This window comes from Microtus oregoni, unplaced genomic scaffold (genome assembly GCF_018167655.1).
Source record: "Microtus oregoni isolate MIOR12 unplaced genomic scaffold, Mior012 000081F_ref0000091, whole genome shotgun sequence".
NCBI classification, from domain to species: Eukaryota; Metazoa; Chordata; class Mammalia; order Rodentia; family Cricetidae; genus Microtus; species Microtus oregoni.
The window spans coordinates 4,474,535-4,492,483 of record NW_024544541.1 but is presented as its reverse complement, the minus strand read 5'-3'; the positions used below and the strand labels follow the sequence as shown (position 1 = coordinate 4,492,483).

Here is a 17,949-nt window from a genome sequence, read left to right as displayed (position 1 = left end):
GATGGTAGTATGATATAATGCTGAATGTGCTTTATATCTAGAAATAGCAGATACATTTTACAGAGAGCTATTTGACACTAGGAAATATTTTTCCAAGAAATTTGAACACACACATGCATACACACGCCCAGTCTATACTATGGATGGTGCCACCCCTAGGCAGGTGGCCCTGGGTATTTAAGAAAGCAGACTGAGCAAGCCAGAAGGAACAAGCCAGGAAGCAACATTCCTCAGAGCCTCTGTTCCTCACAGCCTCTGCTTCAGTTCCATCCCAGGTTCCTGCCTTCGGTGTTCTTTGATAGAACGCTGTGATATGGATATGGATATGTAACCCAAATAAACTCTTTCCTCCCCTAGCTGCTTTTGGTGTTTCATCACAGCAATAGAAACCTAACTAAGACAATACCGTTGGTGCCCTCATGACATGGGTTCTGGGGACCAAACACAGATCTTCTGAAAGAGTCGTACGCACTCTTATTGTCTGAGGCATCTCTCCAGCCCCAACTTTCTCATCGACTAACTCCCCTGGATGATGAAACAGACAGGGTGCTGGCGCTGGGATGGGCAGAGCTGGCTCTGAACAGTACCTGAGAACTCAAGCTGCATGAACGCACTCTCAGTGGCATGAGCAGCGCTCTGCTCTTTGTGCAGGAGAGTCACCGTGCCCCGCTGGAGCTGCACGTTCAGCTTGGCGAAGACATGATCTCGCTTTGTGTAGGTGTTCATACATGAGGCATCCACAGTGGGGTCAAAAAACTCCTCAGTACCTACACGGTAAAGGAGAATGGGCTTAAGAGAACACATGGAGAGCAAAGAGCAGGCACCCTGACTGACGATGCTGCTAAACCAGGATTCCCTTCTTCGGGCAAGAAGCCAAAGACATGGGTGACTACAGGACAGTGGCTATCACCCAGGCAGCATGACACGAGGCTGATATGGTTAGTGCAGTTCAACTTAAACAGTCCCTTGTTTCTACGGCTCACACTGTCAGCACAGGACTACAGTGGGCCGCAGAGTTTATGAACAAGCTCAGATTTAGTTCTCTGACAAGGGCTGCCATTCAGATCTGTTCAAGAATGCACAAATGACCACAGCCATGGAGTGTCCTCCATCTACCTCTATGTAACAAGCTGCTACCCAAATGTCTCCCTTGGTTAAGTCTAGAAACGACCTCTTAAGCTGTTGTACAAAGAGCAAGATGACATTTATCACCTAACTCTCTGCTCTGGCTGAGAGAGGAGGTGCAGACAGGCTCCCAGCATACCCAAAATCTCCTCAGGGGTCCAGTGCTCATGCGACTCGGTTGACAGTCCTTCCACCACTTTCCCTTCAGGGCTCTGCTGTCCATACCAGCCACCCCACCCTGGAAACCAGGACTGCAGGTACTGCAGCATCCCACTGCCTCCACTAGCATCCGGGTCACCAGGTGAGGCTCCTGGAGAATCAAACTGAGGCTCTCGAAGACTCTGTGTAATCACAAAGAGGCAGACATGAAGACCCATGGGCAGACATGGCCTGTGATATGCCATTGTTTGCTATGTGTCCTGAGAGAAACACAAGCATATCAACACTAAAGGGCTCAGGGAGCACTGGGACCAAATGACCCTTCCTAAGAGATTTCTCACCTCTGCTAGCTCCTCTTGCTTATAAAATCGATCATGAACCAGTTCACGCAGAATCTTCAATTCCTCAAAGCTCTGTTCCTCCTCAATCCGACACATCTCCTCCTGTTTGGGACAAAATGAAACTGAGACACTGCAGAGCTACAGGAAGGGAGCACCGTATCAATACACTAGTCCCAGCACCTCCCTGGAGGCTGAGAATCGGTGACCATTGACCAATGTTGTGGGAATTGCCTCTGGCTTAAAAGGGGTTACCTATAGCCCAGTAGAGATTACTCGTTCTCAATCCCCACTAGAACAGTGGGAGCACACAGAGCAATGAGAACACACTTTGCTGCAGGAGGTGGCTGCCAAGGCATGTTGCTCTGCACAGCACTGACATGGTCACAAATTACGTTCCACATTAGCTCTGTTAGCTCAGGAGATCAAAGGAAGCAGATCAAAGATAATTGTCCCCACCTTCCAAGAGGAAACTGAAGGCCAAGCTCACACAGTATGTGTGATCTAGGCTCTTTCATAATCACGACTGGCAAGGGCGTGGTCATTTCAACAAGTTTCACACTAGTTATTAAAGAATAGCAGTGACTATAGTCTCACTGTTTTTTTAATAAAGTAAAATCACCATCCTAAATAACATCTTATTTGCTAACATTAGAAGAATGCACTGACAGCAGGTGCCCACAGCTTACAGAGCTGCTGCTACTTGGCCGCCTTAGCACTAATTCAGATTCTTCCTCCTAGTTAGTACCCTCCAGAACAAATATCAGACTTAGTCCATCCTTTTCACAGGGTGCCCATTGTCAGCAGCCGTGCCAGACACCACTGAAGACAGCAAAAGGCAAGTAAGGCCTATGGCCTCAGGATGCCAGCAGGACAGGTGAGAACTCGGGGTTCAGGATGACCCCTGGGGACCATCCCGTGAAAAACTGCTTATAAAGATCAACTAGAGGAGCAATCCGTTATAAATAACCCGAGCCAAAATATAGAGAATGGTCTGAGCCATTCACAAAAGCAAAACAGATAAGGACCAAAGCAGCCCTGCTGCCGTCCCTTTGCCCGGGAGAGGAAGGGAGACAGATCCAGGAAGGGGTGAGGCCAGGACAGGATTTCGGCAGGGCTGACTCTAGGGTATCTAGCCCACAAATAATCTAGATAAGGCAGCCTTCTCATCTCTGCCACCTGCTCTGGCTTCACCTCTACCACCGAAAAGTCAACTGAAGTCAATCACACCAACTAGGATTACATAGAATGCAGGCCAAAGTCTACAGAAATTAGTTACAGACTTAACAGCTAGACTATGTGCAAAACTGGAAGAGACACTGGGGACTCCATGAGAGTCTCCCGGAACTGCAAGCATAGAACTGCATTCTGTACCAGAAGGGATCTGGCTGGCTCATGGCCATTTCTGTTTCCTCCTCTCTGATGGCTTCTCAGGGAGCAGGGGTGGAAAACGGACTCACTACATTCCAAGGAGTTCCCTCTCTAACTCTAGCCTATAAAACTATGCCTCCAGCATGGGACTTTGTATCTTCACACACTCGACCTTTTTTTCAGCCTGTAAGATAATATTCTTAGCTAAGAGTGGTGGCTCATGCCTGTAATTCTAGGACTATGGAGATAGAAGCAGGAGGATTAGGAGTTCAAAACCAACCTCAGCTACACAGACTCTGAGGATAGCCTAGGCTACATGCAACGATGTCTCAAAACCAAACAAACAAATCAAGAGAAAATAGTAAACAAGAAGCCCACTCACCTTGTCATCTGCAGACAGCACAGCTCCTTTTAACTTGTTGAAATATCTGTCCGTGTAAAACACAGCATCTCGGGCACGATGCAACAAGAAATCCCAGGTCCAACACTTCCTCTGCTCTCTGATCTCATACAAGTTAGCGTTCAAGGCAAAATACCACCACTCTCGACAGCTGCAACAATGTGTGACAATGTGTTATTCCTTCCAGTAAAAACCACGACAATGCTCTTGGTCCAGGACAACCCCAGAACACAGGTTACTTCTGAGACCTTTCTCATATCAAGCCTTTCTGTCTTGGGTCCACTTTAACATTAAGCTAAACTCAATGTGCAGAAGAGTAATCTTGGGGGTGGGGGGACCATTAAATTAAACTGTGTGTCAATAACAGCACAGCATGTGATCAACGAGCCTCACCCAGGGCAGTCCCTCTCCAGGAGGAAATCACTGCTGGAAATAAGGCAAGCACCATCTTGAGACAGTCACCACGGACTTGACCACTACAGATTTAACTGAGTTTCTAAGGACATGCTTAGAAACACATGAGATCTTTAAAAAGGTTTACATGTATCTCTGTAACATGAAGAGAGGGTTTATGGGACAGGAAAGATGGCAGCAATTGAGAGCACATACTGAGGCTGAGCATGGTGGCACACACCTTAGATCCTAGTGCTTGGGAGGCAAAGGGAGGCAGATCTGGGAGTTTGAAGACAGTCTAGTCTATTTAAATAGTGAGTTCCAGAATGTCCAGGGCTATATAAAAAGACTCTGTCACAAACAAACATAACATACTGTCCTTATAGAGGAACAGAGTTCAGTTTCCAGCAACTACATCAGGCAGCTCACAACTGCCTTTAATTCTAGTTCCAACCTGATGCCCTCGTCTGGCCTCTGTGGCTCCTGCATTCATGTGCATACACAATCATACACATATCCACAAATATAATTTAAATTAAACTGTATTTTTAAGAAAGAGGACTAATGTTTGCTCTGGAAGTCAGAGAGCACAACCTATACAGAGAACAGAGAAAAGGAGGACACACCAAATGTCACCAAGAAAGAGCAATCTGCTTACTAAGTGACAGCAAGGATCTTCTGAGTTTCACTGCTCTCATTCAAAGAGTGGCTCTTACCCAACAGAGGTAATCGATACTGACAACAGATACTTCATGCCCTTTTGTCCCAGATATAATTTCTATTTTCTCAGAGGTAACACATTCCGAGTTTAAAACCTAACCTGCTCTACCAAAGTTAACCCAACCCTTTCTTCTGCAGTCACAGGTGCCCTTTCTTCTGCAGGCATGTGTGAAGGACAGGAGACATGTTTCTGATCTGTGTACAGGAAAGCATGCTGATGTACAATGCACTTATGGGTAGCATGCAGCAGTGCCCTTACTTCTTGGACACGGCCACTTTTGGTTTCCACTTCCGGAATTTCACCTGCCTCTCCTTCCGCTCCAGCTCCTTGAGGAATTCCATGATCTGCCGGTACTGCAGCTTTGTTAGGGAGGAAGAGACATTAGATTAGGATAGAGCTGGTTCTTTGGCTCAGTCAAGACCTACACCGAACAAGAACAACTCAATCTGCTGAGCTGGAACCCAGTAACCAAAGAATCAACAAGAGGCATGCCGGGATGGCTAGCTAGTTATCCTGTGCTCTTTGCTCAGCACTTAAAAACACCAAATCAAAACCGAAACTATGTGGACAAGAACCCAATTTCACCATGTCATCCACCCGGGTTTGCACCTATCAGACTCTGGCCTAGAGGGAAACAATGCTGAGGACACCATTATAGAGTGGTTTTCCTTTACTCTAATTCCCAGCAGTGGGTCTGAGCCTCTGGGAGGAAAATGTACCTGGGACAGCTTCAAGGGAATGGTCTCCAGCTGAATATCACATTCAATCCGTGGGCTGTGCCGGGACCTCAGAGGCTCCTTGGAGCAGTTTCTTTTCAAGAGGGCGGATGCACACACAGGCTCCAGAATGTAGTGGTGACTGCGACTCTCCATGCTTCTGGCCATGGCTTCCTGTGTCACAAGAACACTGGCTCTACACAGACCAACCTTCCTTCTGGCTGTTTCCTTCTACTCAGGGACTGTAAGCTGAACAGTTAAACTAAGCCATGGGCTAGGTCATAGCTTCACTGTCACCTAATCTACCTTAAGCCACCTTGAGTTGGGGGAAATGAATCATATTTCTCCATTTCACTGAAGTGCCTACATTTGTTTGGTTGGTTGGTTGGTTTTCTTTTTTTCAAGACAGGTTTCTCTGTAGCTTTGGAGCCTGTCTTGGAACTAGCTCTGTATAGCAGGCTGGCCTCAAACTCAGAGATCTGCCTGCCTCTGCATCCCAAGTGCTGGGGTTACAGGCATGTACTACCACCACCCGCTATAATTTCTTTACAAAAGACTAAGCTAAGCCTTTCCACAGTCCTTCCCTAGCACTAACACTGTCTGTCCATGTAGAAGTTTTAAAGGGAAAGCCGGGCGGTGGTGGCGCACGCCTTTAATCCCAGCACTTGGGAGGCAGAGGCAGGCGGATCTCTGTGAGTTCGAGGCCAGCCTGGTCTACAAGAGCTAGTTCCAGGACAGGCTCCAAAACCACAGTGAAACCCTGTCTCGAAAAACTAAAAAAAAAAAAGAAGTTTTAAAGTGAGGGCCCTGGTGATTTGAAAGAGATGCCTCAGCAGGCCAGCCCCTCCAATCTGCTGCTCCATTCACTCAAAATCTTGGTGTTCAATTCCTACTGGCCAACAAAATGCTAATGACAGTGTGCCCAGATGCACAGTAGTAAGAACCAAGGAATCAGACACAAACACATCTTACAAACAGGATGTTAGCCATGGGTAGTGGCTCGTGCCTTTAATCCCAGCACTTGGAAGAGAGAAGTAGAAGGATTTCTGAGTTTGAAGCCAGCCTGGTCTACATAGTGAGTTCTAGGACAGCCAAGGCTATACAGACAAACTCTGCCTCCAAAACAAATAAATATTAAATTAAAAAAAAAAACAGAATGTCACATAAAAAAGACACAAAAACATCCACAAGCAACCTGATCCTAGTTCAAATACACAAGCCATGGTACATATGAAGTTCAAACCTGAAGACACAGTAAGCATCTCAGGCAGACTCTAGACAGAAGATGCTTGTAGAGGGACAGCACAGGGGACCACAGCCTGCAAATCAGGGTCCCTGCACCACATTCCTTTGGTACCATCTTACACCAAACCTCCAGCCAGATCATACCTGTAACTCCGCCTGAGGCAAATCCCCCAATAAAGGGCAATCGACATCCCAGTAGACACTAAACTCAGCCACATCCAATTGTTTTTTCCGCATTAGCTTCTGTACCTGAGGGAGAAAGAGGAAGAATAGGATGGTCACCTTTAATATTGGATATTTGTTGTTCACTCAACGTTACACATCAGGTACTTTGCAAGGTACAAGGGATACAAAAACGAAGGAAAACAGTCTACTCTCATACAGCTCAAACTCCATGCATGCAAGGCCTGGCATCCCACATCTTTGATCCAAGGACTTAGGAGGCAAAAAGGCCATCCTGGTCTATATGGTGAATTTCAGGACAGCCAGGGGGAAAAAGTAAGACCCTGCCTTAAAAATAAACAAATAAATAGACAAACAAACCAAATTCAACCAGCTGGCAATACCAAACTGCATAAATGTTTTTAATTAATTAGAAGAAGCAGTGGGAGGATATTTAAGATTCTATGAGCAAACAAACAAAATATCACTAGGCAGGGGAGTGTCAAAATATCTGTGAATCTCAACGAGGCAGTGGTGGCACAAGCTTTTAGTAACTACCAGCACTTGGGAGGTAGAGGCAGGCGAATCACTGTGAGTTCAAGACCAGTATGGTCTACAGAGTGAGTTCCAGGACAGTTAACGTTACACAAAGAAAGTCTATCTTGAAAAAACTTACAAAAAAAAAATCTGTAAATCTCATACAAACGACTGAGTCAGCACAAAAGGCCTGCTATCTTCGGGGGACAGTGATTCCGTTTCTAAACAAGAACTCCAAATGGCAGAGAAACAGTATGGATACACGTGCATGGACACATATTTGAATGGGACATCAGTTACGTATTGAAAAGGAATCGTGGAATATTACTAGAGTATCGGTTTGGACAGAGTCCTCTTTCAAGAAGTCACGTTCACCCACAAGTGTGAATGTGTCCTTATTTGTAAACACCACCTGTGCAGACAGAATCAGATTAAAATGAAGCCATCCTGGATGAGTATAGATACAAAGCAAATGAGTTGGGTCCTTGTAAGAAGTGAAAAAAAAAAAAAAAAAACAGGAGACAAGGCCTTTGAGCACCAACATTAAGACTGGAGCAACACATCTAGAAGCCAAGGAACCAGAGGCTTCCAGTAACCCTGAGATGGAGAGGGACATGCACACACTGACCCTGAGATGGAGAGGGATGTGCACACACTGACCCTCCGGGCTTCAGACACAATCTTTCTGACTTCTTAATTTCATGTTTCTGGTTTCTAGAACTAGCAAATAAATTACTGCAGCTTTTTTATTTTTAACCTTCATTTTTGTTTAGTTTTGTTCTATTTGGAAGTAGGGTCTCACTATGCTGTCCTTGGCTGGTCTAGAACTCACTACATAGACCAGATTAGTTTTGAACCCAGGACCTGCCAGTCTCTGCCTCCTGGGTGCTGGGGTTAAAGGATGTGCCACCACATCCTGCTGTTTCTTATTTTATGTGTATGAATGTCTATACATCGTGTGTATCCAGTGTTTGCCAAAGCCAGAAGAAGATGCTGGATCCACAAGCACACAAAGCCTCAAAAGCTATAAACAGCTGTCCTAGTAAATAAAAATGACAGGATGCTGAGGTGGGCATGGTGGTGCACATATAATCCCTAGCACTTGGGAGGTGAGTACAGGAGGATGAAAAGCCTAAAGAGGTGTTTAGTAAATTACATATCCAGTTCAAGGTTAGCCTAAGCTCCATGAGGCTATCTCAAACTTTGAAATAATCTGTCAACTTTTCTTTGTCAACAATATCAACCCCCTTTGCCCTGCCTGACAGAACACTTACTCTATTTTATAGAGTTATCCGACTCTAGAATAGGAGATGCAATCAATTAAGACAGTTGCCAGGTATAGTACAGGCCTACCATCCTGGTAGAAGATAATTTTAATGTCTTAAATTAAGACAGTTGCCAGGTATAGTACAGGCCTACCATCCTGGTAGAAGACAATTTTAATGTCTTAAATTAAGACAGTTGCCAGGTATAGTATAGGCCTACCATCCTGGTAGAAGATAATTTTAATGTCTTAAAAGTGAAAAACCAAGAGTATCTAAAGAGTGTGGAGAAGCAGTGTTTTATCAGGTAGTCTAAAACACCATAAAAATGTCACCTAATAGCTTATAAAAAAGGGGACTGTGTGGAAACCATTATAGACATTCCCAGGCAGAAGGTGAAACTAAGCAGAACAAGTTTCCTTGGTGATTGACAAAGAAGTAGAAAAATGAAGGATGAAATCCTTTGCTGACAGGAATTCTTTGCACCTCAGCTGCTCTGCGCACAAAACCAAAGTGAAGCAACAGGTCAGTGAAGAGTGACTGTTTCCCTTCCCAGCAAGTGAGCTGCTGCCTACACACAGGACACACACATAGGGACAGGCAGAGGCGGTGCACGCCTTTAATCCTAGCATTTGGGAGGCAGAGGCAGGTGGATATGAGTTTGTAGCCAGCCTGGTCTACATAGTGAGTTTCAGGACAGCCAAAACACACAGAGAAATCCCTTCTTGAATAACAAAAAAAAAAGAAAGAAAGAAATAAAACACCCACATAGGTGGGGAAGTAGTATGACTTGTTTACCTAACACTGAGGGGCTCCTAGCAGGGTTTTATTCTTGGTCTGTGGTCAGATCTCATACTCACAGGCTCATTTACAGCATTCTGCATGGACACATTCTTAATGCAGACACCAAATGCAAAAGGATGAGAAGGATTGGTAAGGCCATCTTCAAAGCGCAAATGGACATCTTGAATTTTTAACTGCAAAGAGAGAGAGGGAAAACAATTAGTAAGTGTTGCGGGTAGAATCCTCTAGGTGGCATCCAACCACATAGGTCACCTACTCACAGGTTTCCACTGTGCTGGGAGTTCCAAGAGGACACGATCACAAACCACTCAAGAATGATAGTTCATTGCCATGAACGTTATCTCAGGAAGGCTACAATGCTCCCATCAAATCATTCCACAAGTCAATGTAATCATTTAAGTCAATGTAAACATTTAAACAGAGGGATATCAAAGTGATGGCTCAGCAGCCATGCAAGCCTAGCAACATGAGCTCAATCCCCAGAAGACAGAAGGACAGAATAGACAAGAGAAAGTTGTCCTCTGACCTCTGCACACATACCTTACACACACATATCAGAATAATAAATAAATAAAACTTTTAGAGAGAAGAAGAGAGAGAACAGCATCACTGAATCCAGATAGTCAATCCTGCCACGCTTGTCTCTAGAAATCTGAGCCCAGGAAAACCAGTAAGGCATGTAAGATCTGTGTGAATCTCACGTGTGTTTATTTCTTCTTTCTCACTCTGCTCAGTGAATTAAAAATAAACAATTGGGCCTGGGAGTAGCAAAAAAGTAGAGTGTGTGTTTATTATGTGCAAGAGCCTGTGTCCAGTCCTCAGCACTATGGGAAAGAAAAAACTATATACAACATGTGGTCAAGAAAAGTGGTCAGCATCATTAGACATTATGAAAATACAAACTAGGCTGGGGAGATGGCTCAATGAGGAGGAACTGTTGTTTTGCAAGGATGAGAATGAGTTCAAATCCCCAGCACAACACAGAAAGTCAGGCATGGCTGCACTTGCCTGCCAACACTGAGGGGACAGAAACAGACAGAACCCAGGACCTTGGTGATCCAGATCCTGGATCAGCCTAGTCAAAATAGTAAGCTTCTAGCTCAGGGAGAGACCCTGTCACAAAGCAACAAGGCAGACAGTAATAGAGGAAGACACCTGACATCCTGCTCTGGCCTCAACACCCATGAACACAAGGGTACCACCTCATATGTATGTGCATGCCCAACAAACATAAACCACACACACCACAGAGAAGGAAAAGAAAAAAGTTCAAACAACAGTAAGTCATCGCTCAATCACAGTATTGATACCAATGTGGAGAAAAACCAATGCTTAACACTGATGTCAAAATCATAATATAGGCCAGTGAGGTGGCTCAGAAAGTAAAGGCACTTGCCATCAAGGCTGTTGATTTGAGCTCCATCCCGAGGACCCGTGTGGTAGAAGGAGAAAACCAAACTCTTCAAGCTGGCCCCTGACTTCCAAATGTACACACACACCACACAAATAAGTAAATAAAACTTTGTAACGAGCGGTGGCGGGGTCCTTGGCCCTAAATGGCATAAATACATCACCGCCCCCAGGCTCAGAGGATAAGGAGGTGGCAAAGACACGCCCACCTCGCTCATGGACCTGCTGCAGTGACTTTCTCTACATGAGACCTGCGCGCACATGATGAGCCATGCCTGTGATTACACTGCAGAGAAATGGCCTTTTGGTCCTCGAGAACGACATTTCTGGGTCCAGCAGATAGCGAGGCAGGTAAGGGTGCTTAAGGTAAGGTAAGACTGGTGACCTGAGTTTGATCCCCAAGACCCACACTGTAGGAGAGAACCAACTGCCACAGCATATCCTCAGGCTTCCACATGTGCCTCCCATCCCCAGTCAATAAACACATGTGTAAAAAAAAGTTTTTATGAGAAAAAATTCCTTTGTTGTAGAAAATATGTACACACACACATACCACATAATAACAGGGTTTGGGGGGGGTTGTTTTGGTTTGGTTTTTGGTTTTTTAAGACAGAGTTGCTCTGTGCAGCCCTGGCTATCCTGGAACTCACCCTGTAGACCAAGTTGGCCTCAAGATGACAAAATCTGCCTGCCTCTGCCTCCCAAGTGCTGGGATTAAAAGGCCTGTGCACCACCACCCGGCAATAATAACATTTTCTAAAAAAATCAGTGCCCTCAAGTACACCAAATTTTCATCCACATTATGAAACTAACAACCTCAGATCATACTTTTGAGGAACATAGCACACACTGAACACACTGCAAGAGAACCCTAGAGACTTTCAGTATGGACTGTCTTGTGCCATTTAACGGAGATTTCATCCCCTGATCCCATTCCTAATGATGGAACATGCAGCCCCAGCACTGCAGTGCATACAACTTCCCTAAGACACATCAGTGACAGGTCAGATGCCTGAGTGGCCATTCATAGCTCACAACACACCAGGCAATGGGGACCCCATCTCTCGCATTTTGTAGATGAAAAAACTGAGACCAGAGAGGTTAAATGACTTGCCCCGAAAACAGTCATTGAGACCTAAGTATCTGGCTTCTGAGGTGATAACTCCTTTAGCAAGTGAGATTCCAACATTAAAAAAGAAAGTGTGTGGTGTTGGGGGGGGGGGGTGTCAAATGGAAATGCCAACTCACACCCCCTGAAGCAAGGACAACCTGGGCCCGCCTCACAGCGCAGGACTTGCTTTGCAGGTTTTCCCTTTGGCACAGCCTCCAGAAGGGCACACCTGAGCAGCAGCCAGCCCACACACACACTGCACCACAAAAACCCACAAGAAAAGAGAACTCAGAAGCGAAAACACATCTAAGGCTCAGAAACCCTTCATGTGTCCTCGTAAAGGTTGACAGGGCTCACCTCGATGTTCTCCACAATCCTCGTGACTACTGAGGCGGTGACAGAATACCAGTAGGGTTCTCCCTTCTGCTGCCGCTCACTCTGCAAGGGAAAGAGCCAGTGTCAGCACAGGCTGCCCTTCACTGTTGAGGACGACACAGGTCCCCTAACACCCAGAGGCTCTAAGCCTTGCCTTCCATCTGTCCTCCAGGGCTTGAAGCAGCACTTTCTTACGCTCCCTCTCCAGCAGCTTCTCCTTCTCATCGTTGAAGTCCTGGATTTTCTCAGGGGCACCAATTAAATGGAGGCCAGAGATAGAGATCACCCAGGGGTCCACATGTGGGCGGTAAAAGGGGATCTGAAGGGTCACTTTCCCAATCAAACCTGGGAGGAGAAAAACCGCTCATTAGACACCCACACATTTTCTAGCTCCCTTTAAAGCATACAGATTACGTTCACCATTATTTACTTTCTCAAAAACAAACCTGACAACTGTGGTGTCCATTTAAGAAATGCTGAAGAGACAGAGGCAGGAGGAACACAAGTCCAATGTGGCGGGGGGGAGTGGGGGGGATGGGGGGGATTTAGCTCTAGGGAGGAGCAAGGTCTTGGATTCTGATCCCAGCATCAGAAGAAAAAAACAGAAAAATCACAAAAACCAGCAGCAAGGCAACAGTGGCAGGGCATGCCTATAATCCCAGCACTCAGCTGACTAAAACAGGGGCATGGCAAGTTCAAAGCTGACCTGGAGAACAAAGTGAGTTCAAGGGTAGCCAATGAGGCTCCTCCTACATATGTGAAACTAGTGTTAGTAAGAGCAAGATTACAATAAATAAACTAATTAATTAAAAAGAACCAGCTACCATGAATTAAACTGAAAAATGCCTAGTGAGTCTTTTTCATATCAAATATAGATTATCTACTATGCACCTGACCACACCTTGAACGCCTAGGAAGTGTCTTTCTTCCTATGGCACCCACCCGCACAGACCCTGGTCACGGAACTCATATCTTGTTAATAATTGGCTAGTTGACAAGTATTTGTCGGAGTTACCATCCTTACATATTTAACCCTGAATATACCCAGCACAAACTAAAACAGATAACACAGCTTATGCACAAAGAAACAAGAACCTGGGATCAGAGCTACCTGGCCTGTAAAAATACACTTATTTCCCAATTTCTTCCATTTTAGCCAAACCTTTAAATTCAACTTAATAAAAGCAGCTCACTGAACACGGTGGTGCATGCCTCTAATCCCAGAACTTGGGAGGCAGAGGTAGAAGGATCTCTGTGAATTTGAAGCCAACCTGGTGACATAGTTGCAGGCCAGCCAGAGCTACATAGTGAGACTCAGTCTCAAAAAGCAAGGTGGAGCATTACTAATGTTATTTTCCTTTATATGTGGTTGAGGAAAAAAAACAAGGCCTTTATATATTCATGTTCAAGGCCCAAATATTGCATGTTCAGCAAGGGCTCTACACTGAGCTATAGCCCTGTCCTCACAATGGTATTTCTAATGATAATACAAATGACTGATGGTCTAATCCAGCAGTAAATTAAGAATACTGGGGGTGGGAATGCAGTTCAGTGATAGAATACTTGCTTTGCACGTACAAGGCTCTAGGATTAATATTCACCACCATGGGAATATTTTAAACGATGTTTTTTTTAAATATTTATTTATTATTCATACAGTATTCTGTGTGTATGCCTGCAGGCCAGCAGAGGGCACCAGACCTCATTATAGATGGTTGTGAGCCACCATGTGGTTGCTGGGAATTGAACTCAGGACCTTTGGAAGAGCAGTCAGTGCTCTTAACCTCTGAGCCATCTCTCCAGCCCCCATGGGAATATTTTACAAAACAATAATGAAAAATGAGTTTTCTGCTGGGCGGTGGTGGCGCACGCCTTTAATCCCAGCACTCGGGAGGCAGAGGCAGGCAGATCTCTGTGAGTTTGAGACCAGCCTGGTCTACAAGAGCTAGTTCTAGGACAGGCTCCAAAACCACAGAGAAACCCTGTCTCGAAAAACCAAAAAAAGAAAAATGAGTTTTCTCTAGAAAAATAAGATTTGTAACAGAACTTTCTAACAGTCTGAATTAGTGCACAGTGGCAGTTATCTATTTGGCTTGAGACAAGGTTGTATATAGTCTATGCTGGTCCTAAAGCCTGACCTTCCTTCTCCCTCCCAAATGCTGGGTTACAGGCATGCTTTGCCATGCTGGGCCACAGTGGTAGTACAGACTGAATGTGCAAGAGGCTACAAAGCATCTAACAGACAGAACTTTATACATCTTATTCACTTTTTGTAAGAAACAAGGTCAAGTTTGCAAACACAATATTAGAAAACCATCAATTTTCCAAGAGTTTCTCTCTCCCTCCCTCCCTCTCTTTTTCTGAGGTAGGGTTTCTCTGTATAACAGTCCTGCCTGTCCTGGAACTCAGTTTGTACTTTGTAGAGCAGGCTGGTCTTGAACTCACAGAGATCCCCCTGCTTTTGCCTCCCCAGGCCTCCCAAGTGCTAGGATTAAAGGTGTGCACCACCGCTGCCTGGCTAAAGAGTTTCTCTTACTCCTTCAATATTTGAAGACTTTCTTCTGTAAATGACCAGTGTCAGCATTCTTGAAGCTTTCAGATTCCTATCTGTCGGTATATTTGCTTGTGGCATGCATGAACGCACACGCGTGCGCGCACACACACACATAATTGTAAAAAAATTTTTAAAAGAAAATACCATAATCATCCTGTGGTTTTCTGTGTTTAAGGGTGTGTGTGTGTGTGTGTGTGTGTGTGTGTGCGCGCGCGCACGCACGCGTGCGTGTGTGTAATGCTACGGATGGAATGGAATCCCAGGCCCTGTGCATGCTAGGCAAGTGCTCTACCACTGAACTACATCCCTAGCCCTATTCCCTGATGTTTGGTTGGTTGGTTGGTTGGCTGGTTGGTTGGTTTGGGACAGGGTCTCACTGCATAGTCCTGGCTGTCCTGGAACCCTCTATTTGGACCAAGTTGGCCTAGACCTCACAGAGATCCACCTGCCCATGTGGTGAAACTTATATGAACTGATGCAAGCTCTCAAACTTCCTGTCTACATCCTGGTCGAGCAGATACCAACTCCAGGGCTTTTGACTCTCCTGCCCAAACAACTCGATCCCAAACCTTCCTCCCTCCTTTGGTTCCACGTACCAGCTTTGACTTCAAATGGCAATTCCAGTTCTTTCAGGGCATCCTTCTTTAATGGGAGGTTTTCTAATTCAACAGCACCTAAAAACAAAACACCATGAAATGTCCACCCAGCAAAGACACTGCTGTTGCTGTGCACAGAGCACTAAAGGGTAATGGCCATGGCGATGCCACCACTAGCCCAAGGCTTCTGTCTGGAGTACTAATCTGACCACTCACTCTGAGCCACCCATGACAGCTGAAGCACAGCGGCCGGAAGAGCTTAGGCAAGATCCTAACTATTCTGTAATGGGCCAGACAGTAAATATTTTAAACCTTTATATTATGACAATTACATTCATTTTTAAATGCTTTTTATTACATTTATTTGTGTGTATTTGTACAAGTGCACGCATGTCATGTGTGTCACAGTGAACAACTTGCAGAAGTCAGTTCTCTCCTTCCACCATTTAGGTTCCAGGGACAGAACTCAGGTTGCCATGCTTAACAGCAAGCCCCCTTACCCACTTCGCTATCCTGTTGTCACTTCCTTTTCTTTTCTTGACTCATGGGTCTCACTCACTACGTTGCCCAGGCTGACCACAAACTTCTGGGCTCATAACTATGCCCCTAGCTTAGCCTTCTGAGTAGCTAGGACTAAAAGCATATGCTTTGGAGCCTGTCCTAGCACTCGCTCTGTAGACTGGGCTGGCCTTTAAACTAACTCAGAGTTCCACCTGTCTCTTCCTCCTGTGTGCCGGGATTAAAGGTGTGTGCCACCACTGCCAGGCTTCAGTTTCCTCATTTTTTCAAAGGTTTAAAAATGTAATGAACAACTAGGGGTTTCAATGGTATTCACCATACATACATAAAACCCTGTGTTTGATCCCCACCAAAGAAAATGTAACACCACCATAGTGGTACATTCCTGTAATCCCACAATTCAGAGATAGGAACAGGGAATCAGAAGTTCCAGATCATTCTTGGCTATACAGTGAGCACTCAGGAGGCAGAAGCAGCCTGGTCTAACAAGAGCTAGTTCCAGGTCCAGAACAGGCTCCAAAGCTACAGAGAAATCCTGTCTCAAACACGCCCCCCACCCCAGCCGCTGCCAAATAAGAAAAAAGATAGCTCAGCAGATAAAGGTGCTTGATGCCAAGTGTGAAAACCTACATTCAATCTCCAGGACCTACACAGTACAAGGAGAGAACAGACTCCCAGAAGTTGTCATTAGACCTCTTGCACAGAAGCATTCACACACAATAATTAATTAATATTAGTAAAATTAGTAAAAGCCATCCTGAGCTAGCAGGTTAGATCTGGCATGCTGGCTAGTTTGAAGACCCCTAGCTTAGACTAACAGTTCCCACAAGACTGCCATCTTCTGACTCTCTAAGATGTAATAAAGGCTCCTGGGTTTGGCCCAACATCCCCCAAATCAGAATCTCTGAGGTTAAAACACAAGAATCTAGCAGGGCGGTGGTAGCGCACACCTTTAATCCCAGCACTGGAGAGGCAGGCAGGCAGATCTCTGTGAGTTCGAGGCCAGCCTGGTCTACAAAAGCTAGTTCCAGGACAGCTAAGGCTGTTACACAGAGAAACCCTGTCTCGAGGGGAAAAAAAAATCTGCTGTGGTTTTTAACAAGCAGTTCCAGCCCTCAGCAATGCCTTCTCCCAGAATTGACCATAGGTCACAAAATGCTTGAGAGCCCATGGTTTAGTTAATAAAACTGAAGGCAGGCAGTGGTGGTGCACGCCTTTAACCCCAGCACTCGGAATGCAGAGGCCGGCAGATCTCTATGAGGCCAGCTGGTCTATATATACAGTTAGTTCTAGGATGGCCAGGGCTATAGAGAGACCCTATCTCAGAAAGAAAAAAAGTAACTAACTAAATAAAACCAGTCACCCAAAAGTATTCTTTTTTTTTCTAAAGAGACCAAATGGTCTCTCTGTACCTCCCTTCCTTGAGGCACAGTATCTGGTAAGAAGGCACAGAAATAACAGGGCCAACTTGTACGATGACTCCGAACAGGATGTGCAAAGACAGGGCAGCCAGCTCTAGCTCTGCTACCACTGGGATCCAAATGTCCACCGAAGGCCCATGAATTAAGGGATTATCCCAGTCCATGACACTACTGGGAAGCAGCAGGGCCTTTACTTGGTAGAAGTTAGAGTATTAAGGACATACCCTCAAAAGGGGTACTGAGACTCGAGCCCCTCACTGACTCTGCTCCCCATCTGTCACAGGGTAAGCAGGCCTGCTCTGCCAGGCACTCAACCATCACTACAGGCCCAGGGGCAATAGGGCCAAGCAACCCATGTGAACCAAAACTGTGAGCCAAAATAACCTTTCCCAGGCTGGAGAGATGGCTCAGCGGTTAAGAGCATTGCCTGCTCTTCCAAAGGTTCTGAGTTCAATTCCCAGCAACCACATGGTGGCTCACAACCATCTGTAATGAAGTCTGGTGCCCTCTTCTGGCATGGAGACATACACAGACAGAATATTGTATACATAATAAATAAATAAATATTTTTAAAAAAATAACCTTTCCCCTTTTAAACGAATCATCCAGGTATTTTATCACAGTAAGGGAGGGCTGACGCACGGGCTCAACTGACTGTGCAAGCCATTTATTTGCACATATACAACCAAGCTCTACTCCCAACATATACAACCAAGGCCACAGGGAGACG

At 45.4% G+C, this 17,949-nt stretch overlaps 1 protein-coding gene across 1 annotated transcript in view; it reads right to left on the bottom strand.

Moving 5' to 3' along the window:
* The window catches only part of LOC121441724 (vacuolar protein sorting-associated protein 13D-like), a 226,987-nt gene that overhangs the window by 196,949 nt on the left and 12,089 nt on the right, over window positions 1-17,949 (bottom strand). Inside the window, exons 3-13 of the mRNA XM_041642967.1 lie at window positions 15,280-15,357; window positions 12,284-12,474; window positions 12,112-12,192; window positions 9,290-9,406; window positions 6,613-6,717; window positions 5,227-5,397; window positions 4,766-4,866; window positions 3,376-3,544; window positions 1,626-1,727; window positions 1,265-1,466; window positions 588-767 (exon numbers count right to left, since the gene is read on the bottom strand). Coding sequence (XP_041498901.1) covers window positions 588-767; window positions 1,265-1,466; window positions 1,626-1,727; window positions 3,376-3,544; window positions 4,766-4,866; window positions 5,227-5,397; window positions 6,613-6,717; window positions 9,290-9,406; window positions 12,112-12,192; window positions 12,284-12,474; window positions 15,280-15,357 — 1,497 coding nt within the window. The remainder of the gene's footprint in view (window positions 1-587; window positions 768-1,264; window positions 1,467-1,625; window positions 1,728-3,375; window positions 3,545-4,765; window positions 4,867-5,226; window positions 5,398-6,612; window positions 6,718-9,289; window positions 9,407-12,111; window positions 12,193-12,283; window positions 12,475-15,279; window positions 15,358-17,949) is intronic.